Source organism: Pleurodeles waltl, chromosome 6, assembly GCF_031143425.1.
Source record: "Pleurodeles waltl isolate 20211129_DDA chromosome 6, aPleWal1.hap1.20221129, whole genome shotgun sequence".
Lineage (NCBI taxonomy): Eukaryota > Metazoa > Chordata > Amphibia > Caudata > Salamandridae > Pleurodeles > Pleurodeles waltl.
Genome location: NC_090445.1, coordinates 1,405,062,483 through 1,405,079,499, shown reverse-complemented (window position 1 = coordinate 1,405,079,499; position 17,017 = coordinate 1,405,062,483). Strand labels below are relative to the sequence as shown.

Below are 17,017 nucleotides of genomic sequence, written 5' to 3'. Positions count from 1 at the left end.
GCTGGGCCAGTGTTATAAAATGCCTGGAAAGTATGGGTGAGGAGTCTGAATTGTGCTCGACTGTGAATAGGGAGCAAGTGGCGCTCCTTCAGATGTGGTGTAATGGGAGTGCAGTGTGGAGAGGTGAGAGTGATTCTGGTCCCTGGGTTCTGAATGGTCTGCAGCCTTCCAGTGCATTTTGGTGGTCTCGGGATAGAGGGTGTTGCCGCAGTCCACCTTTTTTTGTGACAAGAACATGCATGATGGTATTCCGTATGCTGATTGGGAGCAATCTGAAAATCTTCCTTATCATCTTTAAGGTACGGAAGCATGAAGTAGCTCTTCAGCCCCTCTTTGCACCTGGAAACAAATCACACCCCCTGTGACTTCAGGTCTAGTTCTTCCCAACAGACGCACAGAAACAGCTAATGAATGCAAGAGAAAGAGTGCCTACCACCAGGTGCTAGGGGAAGCTGGTGCCTGATGCTACTTTACCTCTATGCCTCTAAATAATAACCAACACCATCACCCAGGGAGTTTTTCTGAACCCAGAGGTCTTCATGGACCAGTCAGTCCCTCATCAAACTCTACTATGGTCACCGCACCCACCCACTCAGCAGGACACACGCTCAACGCAATTTTCACCTCAAGCCAACACATAGCCTACTCCCACACCACCAAACTCCACTGGACTGACCACCACTGCGTCCACTTCTCCGTCACCAAACCCCCCACACACCACCATCAACACACCACACCCTACCGCATGTGGGACAAGATCCCCACAGAACGCCTGAACTCACAACTGGCTCACAACCTCCCCCCCCACACCAACGACCCCAACGCAGAAGCTCACAACCTCTCTAAATGGATCACTACCTGCGCAGACACACTAGCCCCCCTCAGAAAACACATCGCCACCCGCAACATCAAGAACGCGCCATGGTTCACCCCCGAACTCCAAGTGCAAATGCCGCCAAGCAGAGAAAATATGGCGACAAGAACCCTCGACAACCAACTTCTCCACCCTCAAAACTACCATTCGCACCCATCACCAACTCATACGCACCACCAAAAGAGATCACTACAAGACACGCCTTGACAACAACTCCCAAAACAGCAAAGAACTCTTCACCATCATTAAAGAGCTAGCCAAACCCAAAGCCAGCAACATCGACCCCACACACACACAGCCCCTATGTGACGCCCTCTCCAACTACTTCCACCACAAAATCCTGGACATCCACAACAGATTCATACCACACACACCCACCACACACACACACCCCGCACTCACCCAACTCAACCCCCACTCATGACCCCCCACCACACTCACCACCTGGGCCCCCACCACACACGAAGAAACCGAACAAACCATTAACTCCATCCACTCCGGATCCCCCACCGACCCCTGTCCTCATCGCATCTACAACAAAGCCAACCCAACCATTGCCCCCATACTCCGCGACATAATCAACTCTTCTTTCGACTCCGCCACCTACCCAGAACCCTGGAAGCAAGCAGAAATCACCGCTCTCCTAAAAAAAACAAAGCCGACCTGGAGGCCCTCTCCAACTATCGCCCTATCTCCCTCCTCCCTTTCCCCGCCAAGGTTGTCGAGAAACTAGTCAACGCCCGCCTATCCGTCTTTCTCGAAGAAAACTACACTCTTGACACCTCACAATCCGGGTTCCGCAAAAACCACAGCACGGAAACCGCCCTCATCGCATGCACTGACGACATCAGGACCAAAGTCGACAAAGGGGAGACCGTCGCACTCATCCTCCTAGACCTCTCCGCAGCCTTTGACACTGTCTGCCACCACACACTCCGCACATGCCTCCACAACACAGGAATTCACCACAAATCCTTAGACTGGCTCACCTCCTTCCTCACCGACCGGACCCAAAGTGTCCGCCTTCCACCTTTCCACTCCACCGCTACCAAGATCATCTGCGGAGTCTCCCAATGGTCCTCCCTCAGCCCCACACTCTTCAACAATTACATGATCCCCCTAGCCAACATCCTCAGACCACACGGAATCACTATCCTCTCCTACGCAGACGACACCTGTTAGAAATGGGGTCTTTGGTTGGCAGTCAGGTTACCCTCTGTCCAAGCAAGGACCCTCACTCCAGTCAGGGTAAGTCACACACAATCCAAATTATCCTGTGCCCACCATCTGGTAACTTGGCACTGAGCAGTCAGGCTTAACTTAGAAGGTAAAGTATTTGTGCAATAAATCATACAATAACACCATATAGCACCACAAAAATAAACCACACAGTGCTTAGAAAAATACATGATATTTATCAGGATATTTGCAGGTCAAAAACGATCAAAGATGCAATAAGAACATGTAAAGATATCACTGAAAAGTGATATAAAGGCCCTCATTCTGACCCTGGCGGTTTGAAAAGGGCAGAGGGCCGCGGAAGCACCGCCAACAGGCTGGCGGTGCTTCATGGGCAATTCTGACCGCGGCGGTAAAGCCGCGGTCAGAAAAGGGGAACCGGCGGTTTCCCGCCGGTTTACCCCTGGCCCAGGGAATCCTCCATGGCGGCGCTGCTTGCAGCGCCGCCATGGGGATTCCGACCCCCTTCCCGCCAGCCTGTTTCTGGCGGTTTTCACCGCCAGAACCAGGCTGGCGGGAACGGGTGTCGTGGGGCCCCCTAACAGGGCCCCACAAAGATTTTCAGTTTCTGCTTTGCAGACACTGAAAATCGCGATTGTGCCACTGCACCCGTCGCAACCCTGCAAATCCTCCGGCTCCATTCGGAGCCGGCTTCCTCTTTGCAGGGGTTTTCCCGCTGGGCCGGCGGGCGATCTTTTGAAGATCGCCGGCCGGCCTAGCGGGAAAGTTGTTATGACCCCCGCGGTCATTTGACCGCGGTGCCGTCTTTTGGAGGTTTCCGCCCGCCGGGGTCGGAATGACCCCCAAAGTCTCTTTCAAGCACAAAGTACCTGGTTTGAGTGAAAAATCTCAGCAAAGGGCAGCAGAGGAGGAGATGCGTGGAAAATGGTGTGTGCGTCAGTTTCGCCCCTTCACACATGGACTTGCGTCATTATTTTCCATGTGGGGAAGATGTTGCGTCGATTTCCGGCGCGAGGACGGGCCTCCTCTTCGGGTTGCGGGGTTTTCAGACGCCCCAGGGTCTGTGCGTGGAATCCTGGGCTTGTTGGCATGGTCAGTGTCGTTCCGGTGGGAGATGCGGGGAAATTTCTCCCTCACGGCAGGCGCTGTGTCGATTTCCCCTCTGGGAGTCGGGCGGCGTCGTACCAGGTCGGCTGCGCGTCGATCTGGTGGGCCGTGCATCAAAGTTCCGGTCGCACCGCAGGCGCCACGTCGATCTTTTCCTTGCGAAGTTGAGCGGCGTCATCCTGGGTCGGAGTGGGGTGAATTTTTCACCGCGGAGCAAGCTTGCGTTGAATATTTCGCCGCACAAGGAGTCCAGTTGCAAGAGAGAAGTCTTTTTGGTCCTGAGACTTCAGGGAACAGGAGGCAAGCTCTATCCAAGCCCTTGGAGAGCACTTCTTCACCACAGCCGGGGAACAGCAAGGCAGCAGGGCAACAGCAAGACAGCAGTCCTTCAGAGAAAGCAGTCAGGTGAGTCCTTTGGGCAGCCAGGCAAGTCCTTTGGGCAGCCAGGCAGTTCTTGGCAGGATGCAGGTTCTGCTTACAAGTTTCTTCTCCAGGAAGTGTCTGAGGTGGTAGGGCAGAGGCCCTGTTTTATACCCAAATGTGCCTTTGAAGTGGGGGAGACTTCAAAGAGTGGCTTAGAAGTGCACCAGGTCCCCTTTCAGTTCAATCCTGTCTGCCAGGGTCCCAGTAGGGGGTGTGGCAGTCCTTTGTGTGAGAGAAGGCCCTCCACCCTCCCAGCCCAGGAAGACCCATTCAAAATGAAGATGTATGCAAGTGAGGCTGAGTATCCTGTGTTTGGGATGTGTCTGAGTGAATGCACAAGGAGCTGTCAACTAAACCCAGCCAGACGTGGATTGTAAGGCACAGAAAGATTTAAGTGCAGAGAAATGCTCACTTTCTAAAAGTGGCATTTCTACAATAGTAATATTAAATCCAACTTCACCAGTCAGCAGGATTTTGTATGACCATTCTGGCCATACTAAATATGACCTTCCTAGTCCTTTCAACAGCAGCTACCACTTCAATAATGTATGAGGGCAGCCCCAATGTTAGCCTATGAAGGGAGCAGGCCTCACAGTAGTGTAACAATTAATTTAGGAGTTTTACACTACCAGGACATGTAAACTACACAGATACATGTCCTGCCTTTTACCCACACAGCACCCTGCTCTAGGGGTTACCTAGGGCACACCTTAGGGGTGACTTATATGTAGGAAAAGGGGAGTTTTAGGCTTGGCAAGTACTTTTAAATGCCAAGTCGAAGTGGCAGTGAAACTCCACACACAGGCCTTGCAATGGCAGGCCTGAGACAAGGTTAAGGGGCTACCTAAGTGGGTGGCACAACCAGTGCTGCAGGCCCACTTGTAGCATTTAATCTACAGGCCCTGGGCACATACAGGGCACATTACTAGGGACATATAAGTAAATTAAATAGCCCAATTGGGTATGATCCAATGTTATCATGTTTAAAGGGAGAAAGCATATGCACTTTAGCACTGGTTAGCAGCGGTAAAGTGCGCAGAGTCTAAAAACCAGCAAAAACAGTGTCCAAAAAGTGGAGGGAGGCAGGCAAAAAGTTAGGGGTGACCACCCTAAGGCTGTCAGGTCTAACAACACCCAACTCTTCCCCTCCCTCACCCGGAACCCCACTACCGCAATAACCAACCTACACGCTGCTCTCCTCGACACCGCCAACTGGATGACAACTAACCACCTCAAGCTTCACTCCAACAAAACCGAGATCATCATCTTCGGACCCAACAAAACCATATGGGACGACTCCTGGTGGCCCACCGCCCTAGGCGCCGCACCCACCCCCGCAAACCACGTACGCAAGCTCGGAATCATACTGGTCCCCTCCCTCTCCTTGACACAGCAAATCAATGCACTAACATCCTCCTGCTTCCACACACTCCACACTCTAAATAAATCCTTCAAATGGATTCCCCCAGAGACCAGGAAGACAATCACCCATGCACTCATCAGCAGCAGACTAGACTACGGTAACGCCCTCTACGCCGGCACCACACTCTAACGCAAACGCAAACTCCAGAGAATCCAGAACACAGCTGCACGCCTCGTCCTTGGCCTCCCCCACCACGAACAAATCTCACCACACCTCAAATCCCTTCACTGGCTCCCCATAGACAAGAGAATCACTTTCAAGATCCTCATACATGCACACAAATCCATCCACAACACCGGCCTGACCTACCTCAACGAAAGAGTGAACTTCCACACTCCCACCCGCAACCTCTGATCAGCTGAGCTCGCACTAGCTACAGTCCCCTGCATCCAACGTACCACCACAGGAGGCAGGGCCTTCTCTTACCTCGCCCCCACAAACTGGTACTCCATCCCCACCAACCTCCGCAACACCAAAGACCTCCTACTCTTCAGAACAAACCTCAAGGCATGGTTGTTTGAACAGTAACCCCTCCCTCACCCCCCCAAAAGAACCTTGAGACCCTCACGGGTGAGTAGCGAGCTCTATTAATTTTTTGATTGATTGATTGATACTACTATCATAGTACCATGCTGCAGTGTGGTGCCTCCTACGTTAACAAACTGTTTGAGCTTCGGCTAGTCATACTGTACCTCTTCCCATTTATGGGACAATGCACTGGCACTTTGAAACAGGTTTAATGGAAGTAACCCACAAGGGATAGTTTATCGCCAGAACCAAGCCTTTCATTCTTAGGTTCATGGCATTGTCACTGTGTTATAGAAAAAAAAGACTCTTCGTTCGAGATACGATAAATAAGTATCTTTAATGACCATTTACAATGATGCTGTCAGTGCTCCCTCTCCAGCCACCAGTAAACTGCCAACTGACTCAAGAGAGAGAACGCTCCCAGCATCTTGGAATGCAGAACACAGCTCAGCATTTCACTTTACAACATATCTTCTCCCTTTACAATCCATACATTCATTGCCCTTCCTAAAAATGAATACCAACTATATACCCATGATGTATCAACACACATAGGGCCAGATGTAGCAAATACTGATTTTGCGAATCAGAAATTGCAAGTCTGTCCGACTCGCAATTTCCGATTTGCAAAATCGGATGCAGAACGGTGTCTCAGACACCGTCTGCGACTCGCTATGGGGTTGCAAAGACCCACCTCATCAATATTAATGAGGTGGGTCGCATTTTGCGACCCCATAGCGAGTCCCTGCACTCACAGGGATGGTGGCCTGCTGAAGTCAGCAGACCTCCATGTCTGTGACTGCTTTCTCAATAAAGCATTTTTTTTTTCATTTTGCAGCCCGTTTTCCTGAAAGGAAAACGAGTTGCAAAATGAAAAAAATTACGAAACCATTTGGTTTTGTTTTTTCAGTGTAGGCAGTGGTCCATTGGACCACTGCCTGCTCTGAAAAAACCTTTATGCCCACATTCACAAAGGGGAAGGGGTCCCCTGGGGACCCCATCCCTTTTGCGAATAAGTTACCACCAGTGTGACACTGGTGGTAACTGCGAGTTGCTTTGCGACCGCATTCGCGGTCACAAAGCAATTCTGAATTGCGATGCGAGTCGCAAATAGGAAGGGAACACCCCTTCCTATTTGTGAATGAGCATCGCGTTAGGCTGTTTGCATGGCGCAAACTGCGATTTTCACAGTTTGCGCCATGCAAACGGCGTCCTACATCTGGCCCATAGTCTGCCAAATACTTTGGTGGCACTCTCTGTCTAACACTTCTTACTCTGTCTCAATGTTCTTCAATTCCAGAACATGTACCTCGTTCCTTCTCCTCCTTGCCTAACATCTCTCCATCATCCATCATCGTAAACTCACTGCACTTTACCCTGCCTGCATCATCTCCTCTTCCCACATTTCCATCCTTTCTTCTCTCATGCAACGCTACCCTATGCATGTTCCACCTTTCTCCATTTTCCAAAACGATGAAAGACCCATGTACTTCTTTCACTTAGTATGGACCTCGAAATTTGGTTATCCCACCACTAATCCTACTGGGTTTCACTCTCACCCAGTCCCCAACCTCTACTCTGCTTCCATTCTCTCTTTGTTTCTTATCTACTCTGCTCCCATTCTCTCTTTGTTTCTTATCTAAATCTCCTTGACCCATCACCCTCTTCATCCAAGCCGGAAACATTTTCATGTTTGCTTTCCTCCCTCTCATCACCTCAAAAGGTACCCTCCCTGTAGAGAGATTACTGGTGGTACGATATGCCCATACCAAGTCGCACACCATCTTCCTTACATACCCTCTTTTTGCTATAGCCATTTGGACCACCCCTTTCACAATGCGGTTAGCCCTTTCCACCATGCCATTTGCCTGGGGATTATATAATGAGGTGCACGTATGGTAAATCCCACTATGTTCCAAATATCTAGTCATTTCCTCAGATACCAACTGAGTTTCATTGTTAGTAATCATTTTATATTGGTATCCCTCCTCCTTGAACACTTCTTCCAGTGTCCTTATCGTACTCTGAGTAGTGATATCGCACATGAATCTCACCACCAACCATCTGCTATGGACATCCATCATCACTAGGGCATATCTCAAATCACAATTCAATTTCCCCATGGGTCCCATAAAATCTAAACAAACTGTATGCCTGGGATGTGCGGATCACTTATTGCACCCATCATGGCTTGCTCACCGACTTTCAATCTTTTTTCCCCTGCCTTGCAGTCATCACATCATTCAACCCAATCATTCACCTTCTGTCCATACCTGGGCACCAAAAATGTTCCTTCAGTCTCCTCTTCATTAAAGTCTGACCCAAATGACCCTCATGTGCAGTTTTAAATAACCCATATCTCAAATCTTCGGGTGGCACTATTCTATCGCCTCTTACCATAACTGTATTGTCGTACACCATCAACTCATCTATTACTTTCATATATGGACTAACTGATGATGGCACCGTACTCTCTCTCCTACTTCCCTTGATCATCAAGTCCATGACCTGTTGCAACACTGCATCTTTGCCCATGCAGTCACATTATGTTTTTTCCTTCACCGCTCCCTCAGCCCACTCCATCACATCATCTATACTGGCAACCGCACCCTCACTTTCACACGCCTCCACCTTATCCTTGTCTACCTCATACCATGGTAAAGGTGACCTGGACAACCCATCCGCTTGAATATTCCTCCATCCTGGGATATATTCCACTGTGTACTGGAATTCCTGCAAGCGTGCTGCCAACCTAGCCAACCTTGCAGACACCTTCCCAGTTCCACCTGGTACCAAAAGTCTTACTAATGGATTTTAATCAGTCCGTATTATTATTGGTAACCTCCACACATACATCCTGAAATATTCCACAGCCCATGCTGCTGCCAATGCATCCCTTTCTATGACAGCATAGTTTTGTTCAGTATGTGTCAATGAACACGAAGCAAACGCTGCAGTCTTCTCCCCATCCCTATGCTTCTGCGTTAGTACAGCTCCCAAACCCACTGCACTAGCATCCACATTTATTAGGGGTGTGTATCTCGTATTAAATGGAGCTAAAATTCCTGCTGAACACATTTCATTCTTTATGTTCTCAAAAGACTTCTGCTGGTCATCCATCCACTCAAATTTGCATCCTTTTCTCAACAACTTTTTCATGCTTTCAGTTTTGTCTGCAAAGTCTCTTACAAATTTCGAATAAAATTCAATAAGACCTAGAAAAGATCTCAACTGATCTCTAGCCAACGGGCATGGTGCCTTCCTTATCACTTCTAATAAGTCTCTCTTCGGCCTCACTCCAGACGAAGACAATGTGTACCCCAGATACTCCACCTCTTCAACACAAAATGTACACTTTTCTTTTTTAGGTTTTAGTCCAGCTTCAATTATCCTAGCCAACACCATTTTAAGTACTATGTTATGGTTTTCAATAGTGTCTGAAAAAAAAAAAACGTAATCTTGGAAATACACAGCACCCTCGAACCCCTTCAAAATTTGACCAATAATCATTTGAAATACTCCAGCTGCAGATGCAAGTCCAAATGGTATCCTAGTAAATTGGAATACCCCTTCCATTGTTATAAATGGTGTAAGTTGTTAGGATTCATCACGTAACCTTATCTGATGGTATGCACTTCTTAAGTCTAACTTGGAAAAATACTTCTCTCTAAGCATCAAAATTAGCTCATTAATATTGGGATATGGAAAGTTGTCTATGACTATGTTTTGATTCAAAGGGCGTAAGTCCACACAAAATCTGAAGGTACCATCTCATTTTCTAGTGATGACAACCGGGGAAATCCAACTCAACGTCTCTATTAGTTCAATGATGTCCTGGTCCTCCATCTCCTGAAGCATCCTTTTAACTCCTAGCCTAGCTACTATCGGAACTCTCTGCACCTTATGTTGAATTGGGGTTGCTGAAGGTTTAAGTTTTATTCTGTGTACATAGCCCTTGAGCTCTCTAATTTTCTCCGAAAACACTGTACTTGCCTCTTCCAGTATCTGTGTTACTGTAATCTCATCAACTACCATGACTTGATTTGGTGCCCTGGGATTGATTATCAAATGCAGATCATACTGATGTTCCCATCCCAGTATTGGAGGTCCAGTTTCTGCCACATGCACCTTTCCTTGTATACATCTGTCTTGAAACTCAATCTTAGCTAACATATAACCTATTATTTCTATTTTTTCTCCTTGATACCCTCCAAGTTTAAAATCTTTGGGAAGTAAACGTACTTCACGCCAATGCAGCTTAAATAGGTCTCTGGGTACAATCGTATATAGGGATCCCGAATCTACCATCAACTGAATTCTTTTGTTTCTCACAGTGAACATAGCTTTTGGTCTGTTGCGCCACCCTTCCTCTGCCCGACCATCCAATATACATACCTAAAAAAACTTTTCATTTCTCTTGCCACCAACTGAACCCCATTATCAGATATCAGCACCTCAGGATATCCTTCTCTGGAAAACACCTCCTTGAAGAACTCAATATTAGTACCAGAAGTAATCTGAGAAACCAACTTCACTTCCGGCCATTTAGAGTAATAATCAATCAACACCAATGCAAAGGTGGTTCTGCAAGAAGGAAAAGAAACGGACAAGAAATGTCAAACCCTAACTTCTGCCGGGGTAAATCCACCAGGGCACCGGCAAAAGAGGAGCCGAAACAGTTCTCAACATCTTCTCCGCATTGATACACACACCACATTCTCTCACCACCTTCTCTGCCATTCTATCCAACCCGGCCACCAGAAACAAGTACATATTAGCCTCTTCATAGAAGACGTGCCCGGATGGCCTTCATGGGCCAGTTTTAAAATTACTTCCTGCAGTCCTTTAGGAGGAACGCACTTACCATTTTTTAACAAAAGTTCAATCTCAATTTCTAACTCATCCTTAAATTTATGAAACGTCATGATCTCTTCAGAAACTCTTTTCTTATCGGGCCAACCACACCGCAAATATTTTTTTAGTTCTTGAAATAACAAATCCTCCTCATCACATTTATTCCACACCTCCACTTCTATACCAGCAAATTCACTAGTCATGTAACCAAAAACCGACACAACATAATTCTCTAGCTCATTACAAAACCCATCAACTTCCTCTCCATCATCTTGAGGAAGTCGCGATAGACAATCTGCCACGGCATTACTTTTCCCAGGTACAAACTCAACCTTGAAGCAATACTGGAAATTAATCTGGCAATACAAGCAATAGCATTTCTCCCACCGCCTGGAGACAGAATTCCAACCAATGGCTTATGATCCGTCTGCAAAATAAATTTTGAACCCCAAATGTAATTCCGAAAATGTTCCACTGCCCAAACACATGACAACAGTTCTTTTTCTATCACAGCATACCTCTTCTCCGCATCTGTTAATGTACGAGAAGCAAATGAAACATTCCATCTGTCTTTTCCACAACACTGAGATAGCACACCACCTATACCATACATACTAGCATCTACAGTCACAACACACTGGGCTCCCACACAAAAGGGCCGTAGAGATGGGGCATCAACAATTTATTTTTTTATCTTCTCAAATGCAGTCTTCTGTCTATCAGTACAGACATACTGAACCCCCTTTCATGCATGTTCTCTCAGTGGTTCTGTCTTCGTTCCAAATTTTTAATGAATTTACTATAATATTCATAAAGAATTGTGAACGATAACAATTTATCCCGATTGTCAGGAGCAGGAGCATTGACAATAGCTTTCATCAATAATCGTTTCGGGATCACCCCTTCTCCTGATATTGTGTGACCCAAGTATTCCACAGACTTTGAGAAAAATGTGCACTTCTTTTCTTTCAATGTCAAACCACTCCTCCTTAATACCTCACAAACATTCACAACATGCTCTTTGTGCTCACTTTTATTCTTAATAAATATCAGGACATCATCTTGGAAACACTTCACATACCTGTCCATATCTTTGAACAGATGATACATAGCTCTCTGAAACAACAATGCCACGGAGGCTAGCACAAACTGCATTCTTTTAAATTGAGACAACTCCAATGGTGTGATAAACGCTGTAAGATGTCTAGAATCTTCCGTAAGTTCAATTTGATGATATGCCGATCTCAAATCCAATGTGGAGAAGATGCTTGCTCCTTCCAACATGCTGATCACCACATTTGTATTTGGTAAAGGGTGACAATTCACAATGATGTTCGCATTGACTGCCATCAAGTCAACATACAACCTCAACGATTTGTCAGCCTTCTGGGCCAACACAATTGGAGAGACCCATTCCGACGATTCAATTTCTTCAATTACATTATCCTTAACCATTTCCTACAAGATTTGTTTTCATTCTTCTCTGACACATGTTGGAACATTTCTCAGTTTTTGCACAAGAGGTTTGGCATTAGCCTTAATCTTGATTCTGTAGTTTTCTAACTTTCCCGATTTGTTAGAAAAGACTTGAGGAAAACTCGATACTAACCACGCCTTTGTCTCACCATTCTCTATTGCTAAGACAGGTTCTCTACTTCTGGGATTCAATATAATTCCCAATTTCCCTTGATCTCTCCATCTCAGGACATTAACTCCTTTCTTGGCTACATACAATTTTTTCAAAGCACATCTATCCTTAAAAACAATTTCCGTCTCCACAAAACCAATAACATCAATGCTGGAACCATCAAAACTCTCAGCTAATATGTCAGGTTCACTCTAGTCTGACATCTTCCAAATTCTTTCAATTACCTGCTCAAAATATTCCTGTGTAATAATTGTCCAAGGTGATCCTGAGTCAGCCATCAGATATAAATCTTTTCCCATTATCCGTACCACACAGCTGGGTTGTCTAATACGACCATCACAATTCTTAAGTGACAAAACCATTGCTCTATGTTCTTCCTCATCTCCGTGTCATCCTTCATCACATTTACCACTACTCATACTCGCCACTTTTCCTCTCATACTACTACTGTTTTTCTTAAGATCTTTGCACACACAAGCAAAATGTCCAATCCTACCACATTTCTGACAATTCTTCCCAACAGCAAGACACTGTACACAAAAATGTAATTCAGACAATCATGTGAAATCTGTAAAATAGTACTCTTAGGGCCAGATATATGAAATTTGTTTGCACTCGCAAACGGTGTGGATCGCAAAATTGGGCCGTTTGCGAGTGCAAAAAAGTGGTCTGCGATGCATGAAAGGCATTCGTAGACCAAAAGTAAGAAATCGCAAAAATTGTGATTTTTTGCGTTGTGACCTGGTTTTGAGAGTCGCAATTTGCGATTCACAAAATCCACATCGCAAGGAGATGCAGCAAAAAATCGCAAATTGCGATTTTTCGCAGAATGGCATTTTGCACATGCAAAATACCATGAAAAGAAACCAGGTGGTAACCTGGTGCAATATTTAAAAATGCATTTAAAATGCATTTTTAAATTGAGCATGTAAAGCACACATGTGCAACTTACATGTCCCCCAAAAAATTTTTGGGGTGCAGCAGAGGAGGCCTTAGGCCCCCAGCACCCTGGGCTTTTGCATTTCCAAAATTGCGATTTCTGGTTCAGAAATAGCAATTTTGGAAATGCAAAAAATTTGCAGATATGGGCCAACATAGCTGCGAATGGGGCCGGTATCGCAATTTGCGATTCGGTAACAGCATTTGCGATTTTAAGAAATCGCTATTACTGAATCGCAAATGTGATACATGGCACTTTGCTAGTCGGAAATAGAGATTTCTTAAAAATCACTATTTCCGACCCGCAAAGGGCCGTGATGATACGTCTGGCCCTTAGTTCCAACAGTTTCTATTGCGAGCAAAAATAAGAACAACAATCCTAAAGTTACTATTCCAGTGGAACAAAACAATAGAAAAAAAAACTTTTTTCCTTTCATCAATACATGAACAACTCCAGTTCTCACACTTCCTGACTTCCTTGTTGTCCTACAAAGATTTCAGCACAGGAAGTGGTTTGAAAAAGATTTTTTTTTAAACTGATGAAACTCAATTTCTGGATGAATGAAGAGCAGAACGAATATATAAGCAGGTAAGATTTTCCACTTCTAACTCCTTTGAAGTGCAGTGACTTTATTGTTGTCCTACAACGATTTTCATCACAGGAAGTGGTGTCAGAAAGAGAAAAGAAAAAAAAAAAATTAAACACTTCCTGGATCAACGAAGAGCAGAACGAAGACACCAGGAGGTACGGTTTTCCACTTCTAGGGCTAGATGTAGGTAGGTATTAAATTGCGACTTGCAATTTGCGAGTCATAGCAGAAAGGTGTCTCAAACACCTTCTGCGACTCGCTATGGGGTCGCAAAGACCCACCTCATGAATATTAATGAGGTGGGTCGCAGTTTGCGACCCCATAGCGGGTCTAGCCACTCACAGGGATAGTGGCCTGCTGGAGACAGCAGACCACCATGTCCGTGACTGCTTTTTTAATAAGGCAGTTTTTTTTTTCTTTTTGCAGCCCGTTTTCCTTAAAGGAAAACGAGCTGTAAAAAGAAAAAATTCCGAAACCATTTGGTTTCGGTTTTTTCAGAGTAGGCAGTGGTCCATAGGACTACTGCCTGCTCTGAAAAAATATTTTTGTGGGCATTCACAAAGGTCCTTCCCTTTTGCGAATGGGTTACCATCCACTTCAAGTGGATGGTAACTGCGAGTTGTTTTGCGACCGCTTTCGCAGTCACAAAGCAACTCAGCATCGCGATACGGTTGTAAATAGGAAGGGAACACCCCTTCCTATTTGCAAGTCGGAATCACATTTTGCGAGTCGGTACCGACTCGCAAAACGTGACTCTGCATCGTGTTCAGCCTTTTGCGCCTCTCAAACTGCGTTTTTCGCCGTTTGCGAGGCGCAAATGGTTTCCTACATCTGGCCCCTAGTTCCTTTGAAGTGCAGTGTCTGGATGACTTCAACACCTTACACGCGGATTAGAGGATTTGCACGTGTCTAAGGCTAAACGCTGAGACACCCGTGCACTTGGAATCCTCATGCGACAATGAAACACGTTATGTGGCGCGTCTCATAAAAGACGGAGTTGCCCGACAGTTTTAACGGTCACCGGCAGGACACTTCCTTAATACGAAGCGTTCGCCGAAAAAATGATAATTATCCTCCCAAAATATCGTAATTCTACACCGTGATCCTACCGCCAAAGATCGTAGATGGAGACACGATGCATAACTTCTTTTCCAAGTAGAAAACACAGGTTCGGTTAAGCCGATACTGCACCTTGGTTTGACACAGCATCTGAGCTGAATAAAGTAGTAGCCGGCGTCGTCACTCGTCACCAATTGTTAAATCCACAAACACACAGTGATAAACTTGAAGTGTGTTTAATCGAAGACAGCATAGTACATCTCCACTCCAAAGTCCAGCATAAAATAAATCCTTCAACATTCTTTCTCCCAGAACCCCCACTACATTCTATCCCCAACATTCCTTTTTCCATTACACCTTCTACATTCTAAATTACCAACATAGAACAGAGTGGCAAAAAGCAGAATATTTGGGGCCAGATCTATGAAAGCTTTTTGCATTCGCAAACGGTGCGAATGCAAAAAGCCATTTCAGAATGTAGTAAAGGCATTCTGAAAGCAATTTTAAGGAATCGCTAAAATAGCGATTCCTTAAAATTGCGGCCCTGTTTAGAGAGTCGCAAATTGCGACTCTCTAAATAAGAAATCGCAAATAAGGATTCCTTATTTGCGATTTCTAAAGCACATGTAAGAGGCAATTCCTTAATGCGAATTGGGCATTAAGGAATCGCTATTTACCACTAAGGTGAACTTAGTGGTAACCATGTGCAAATTTAAAAAATGCATTTAAAATGTGTTTTTAAAATGTACATGTAAAGAACACATGCCCTTTAGGCATGTGTGCACCTTACATGTCCTAAAAAACTTTTTGGTGTGCATCAGAGGGGGCCTTAGGCCCCCAGCACCCTGGGGTTTTGCATTTCTAAAATTGTGATTTCCAGTTAAGAAATCGCAATTTTGGAAATGCTAAAAGTTTGCAAATATGGGCCTACAGGCCCATAGGTGCGAATGGGGCCGGTATCGCAATTTGCGATTCGGTAATAGCATTTGTGATTTTTAAGAAATCGCTATTACCGATTCGCAAATGTGATACATTGTATTTTGCGAATCAGAAATAGCGATTTCTTAAAAATCGCTATTTCCGACTCGCAAAAGGCCTTCTTGATACATCTGGCCCTTGGAGACCTATACTTGGTCACTGTGAGCTGCTGGACAGGAAAATACATTTTAAGGAATGGCAACGGGCAATTGTCCAGAGCCCTTATTGGAAGTTGGATTTCTCTCTATCTCGTCCCTATTTTCTCTCTCTCTCTCTCTCTCAGCGGCGTCTAAAATATGTATTGCATAGGACCTCAAAACTCCTTAAGGTTATACTGGGGACAGGCCACTCAAAAACAAGACAAACCATCCGAAAACCGCACTGTTTACCACTCTAGCGCCCTAAATAAATGGTGACTGTTAATAATGACAAATGCATTTCAGGGACCTTACCTCTTTTCTTTCTTCGACCCAGTTTCCAACCAGGACTTTGTTGGAGTACTTCTGTTCTACTCGCCATCCAGGAATGGAGAGCTGTGGACAGACAGCTCTTGCCATAGTGGAGCTTTGTAGCGCCTCGGTGGCCAAAGAGGTGTCTCCGATCGCAGTGTCCGACGGTGGTCTCTTGATTTGCCCGGACTCAGCGCCTCAATGAACCGCTCTAGGGCACTCTAGGGCAGATCCAGCAAAGCTCTCTGATGTCCCGCTCCATTCTTGATGGTATTGTTTACAGTTTCCATGGGAACGGAAGCCAAAACACTCTTCAGGCCACGGCGTGTTCTGCTCTTTGAACATTCTTCTCATGACTCACCTGAGCTCGCTCCGAAATACAACTAACTATTCGGGTTTTTATACCGATATAGTGTCGATCTCAAGTACCGCAACATTCAGTAACGTGTTGAAAATACACAACGGTGGTACCCTCTTTTAAAAGAACTTGAAAAGCCCGGTATGTCCTCAGGGATTCAAACGCTTTGAGCTTCTAATTAGGATGGAGCAGCCGCAGAAATGCTGGGAGGCAAGCAACAGGGGAGAAGAGGACCTATAGATACACCCCGACGTAGAGTGTATATATATAGAGTGAATCAAGTGGTGTGTGCAGAATCAAATGCAGCGTCATCTGGGAGACTTTTTTGGGACGTGAGTCAGCTTATTGCAAGTTTCATAGGACATAATATTATTATTAATAATAATACTAATAATAACCTCCAAGCCTTACTAAACGACCTTAACATGATAATGATAAAAATATCCTAACATTTTATAAAATCTCTAAGAAATGTTGATCGAATCAGCCTTATACAATGCAGAAATAGTTTCAAATAATGTGTTTACTTTCCAGGTTCCCAACATTGGTAATTATAATTCACAAGATACAGTTAACATTAGGCATAT

General features: G+C 45.3%; 1 protein-coding gene across 1 annotated transcript in view; it reads right to left on the bottom strand.

Moving 5' to 3' along the window:
- The window catches only part of CFAP107 (cilia and flagella associated protein 107), a 119,243-nt gene extending 102,919 nt beyond the window's left edge, over window positions 1-16,324 (bottom strand). Inside the window, exon 1 of the mRNA XM_069240754.1 lies at window positions 16,076-16,324. Within this exon, the coding sequence (XP_069096855.1) occupies window positions 16,076-16,180 (105 nt within the window). The 5' untranslated portion in view covers window positions 16,181-16,324. The remainder of the gene's footprint in view (window positions 1-16,075) is intronic.
- Between the last annotated feature and the right edge of the window lie 693 nt (window positions 16,325-17,017).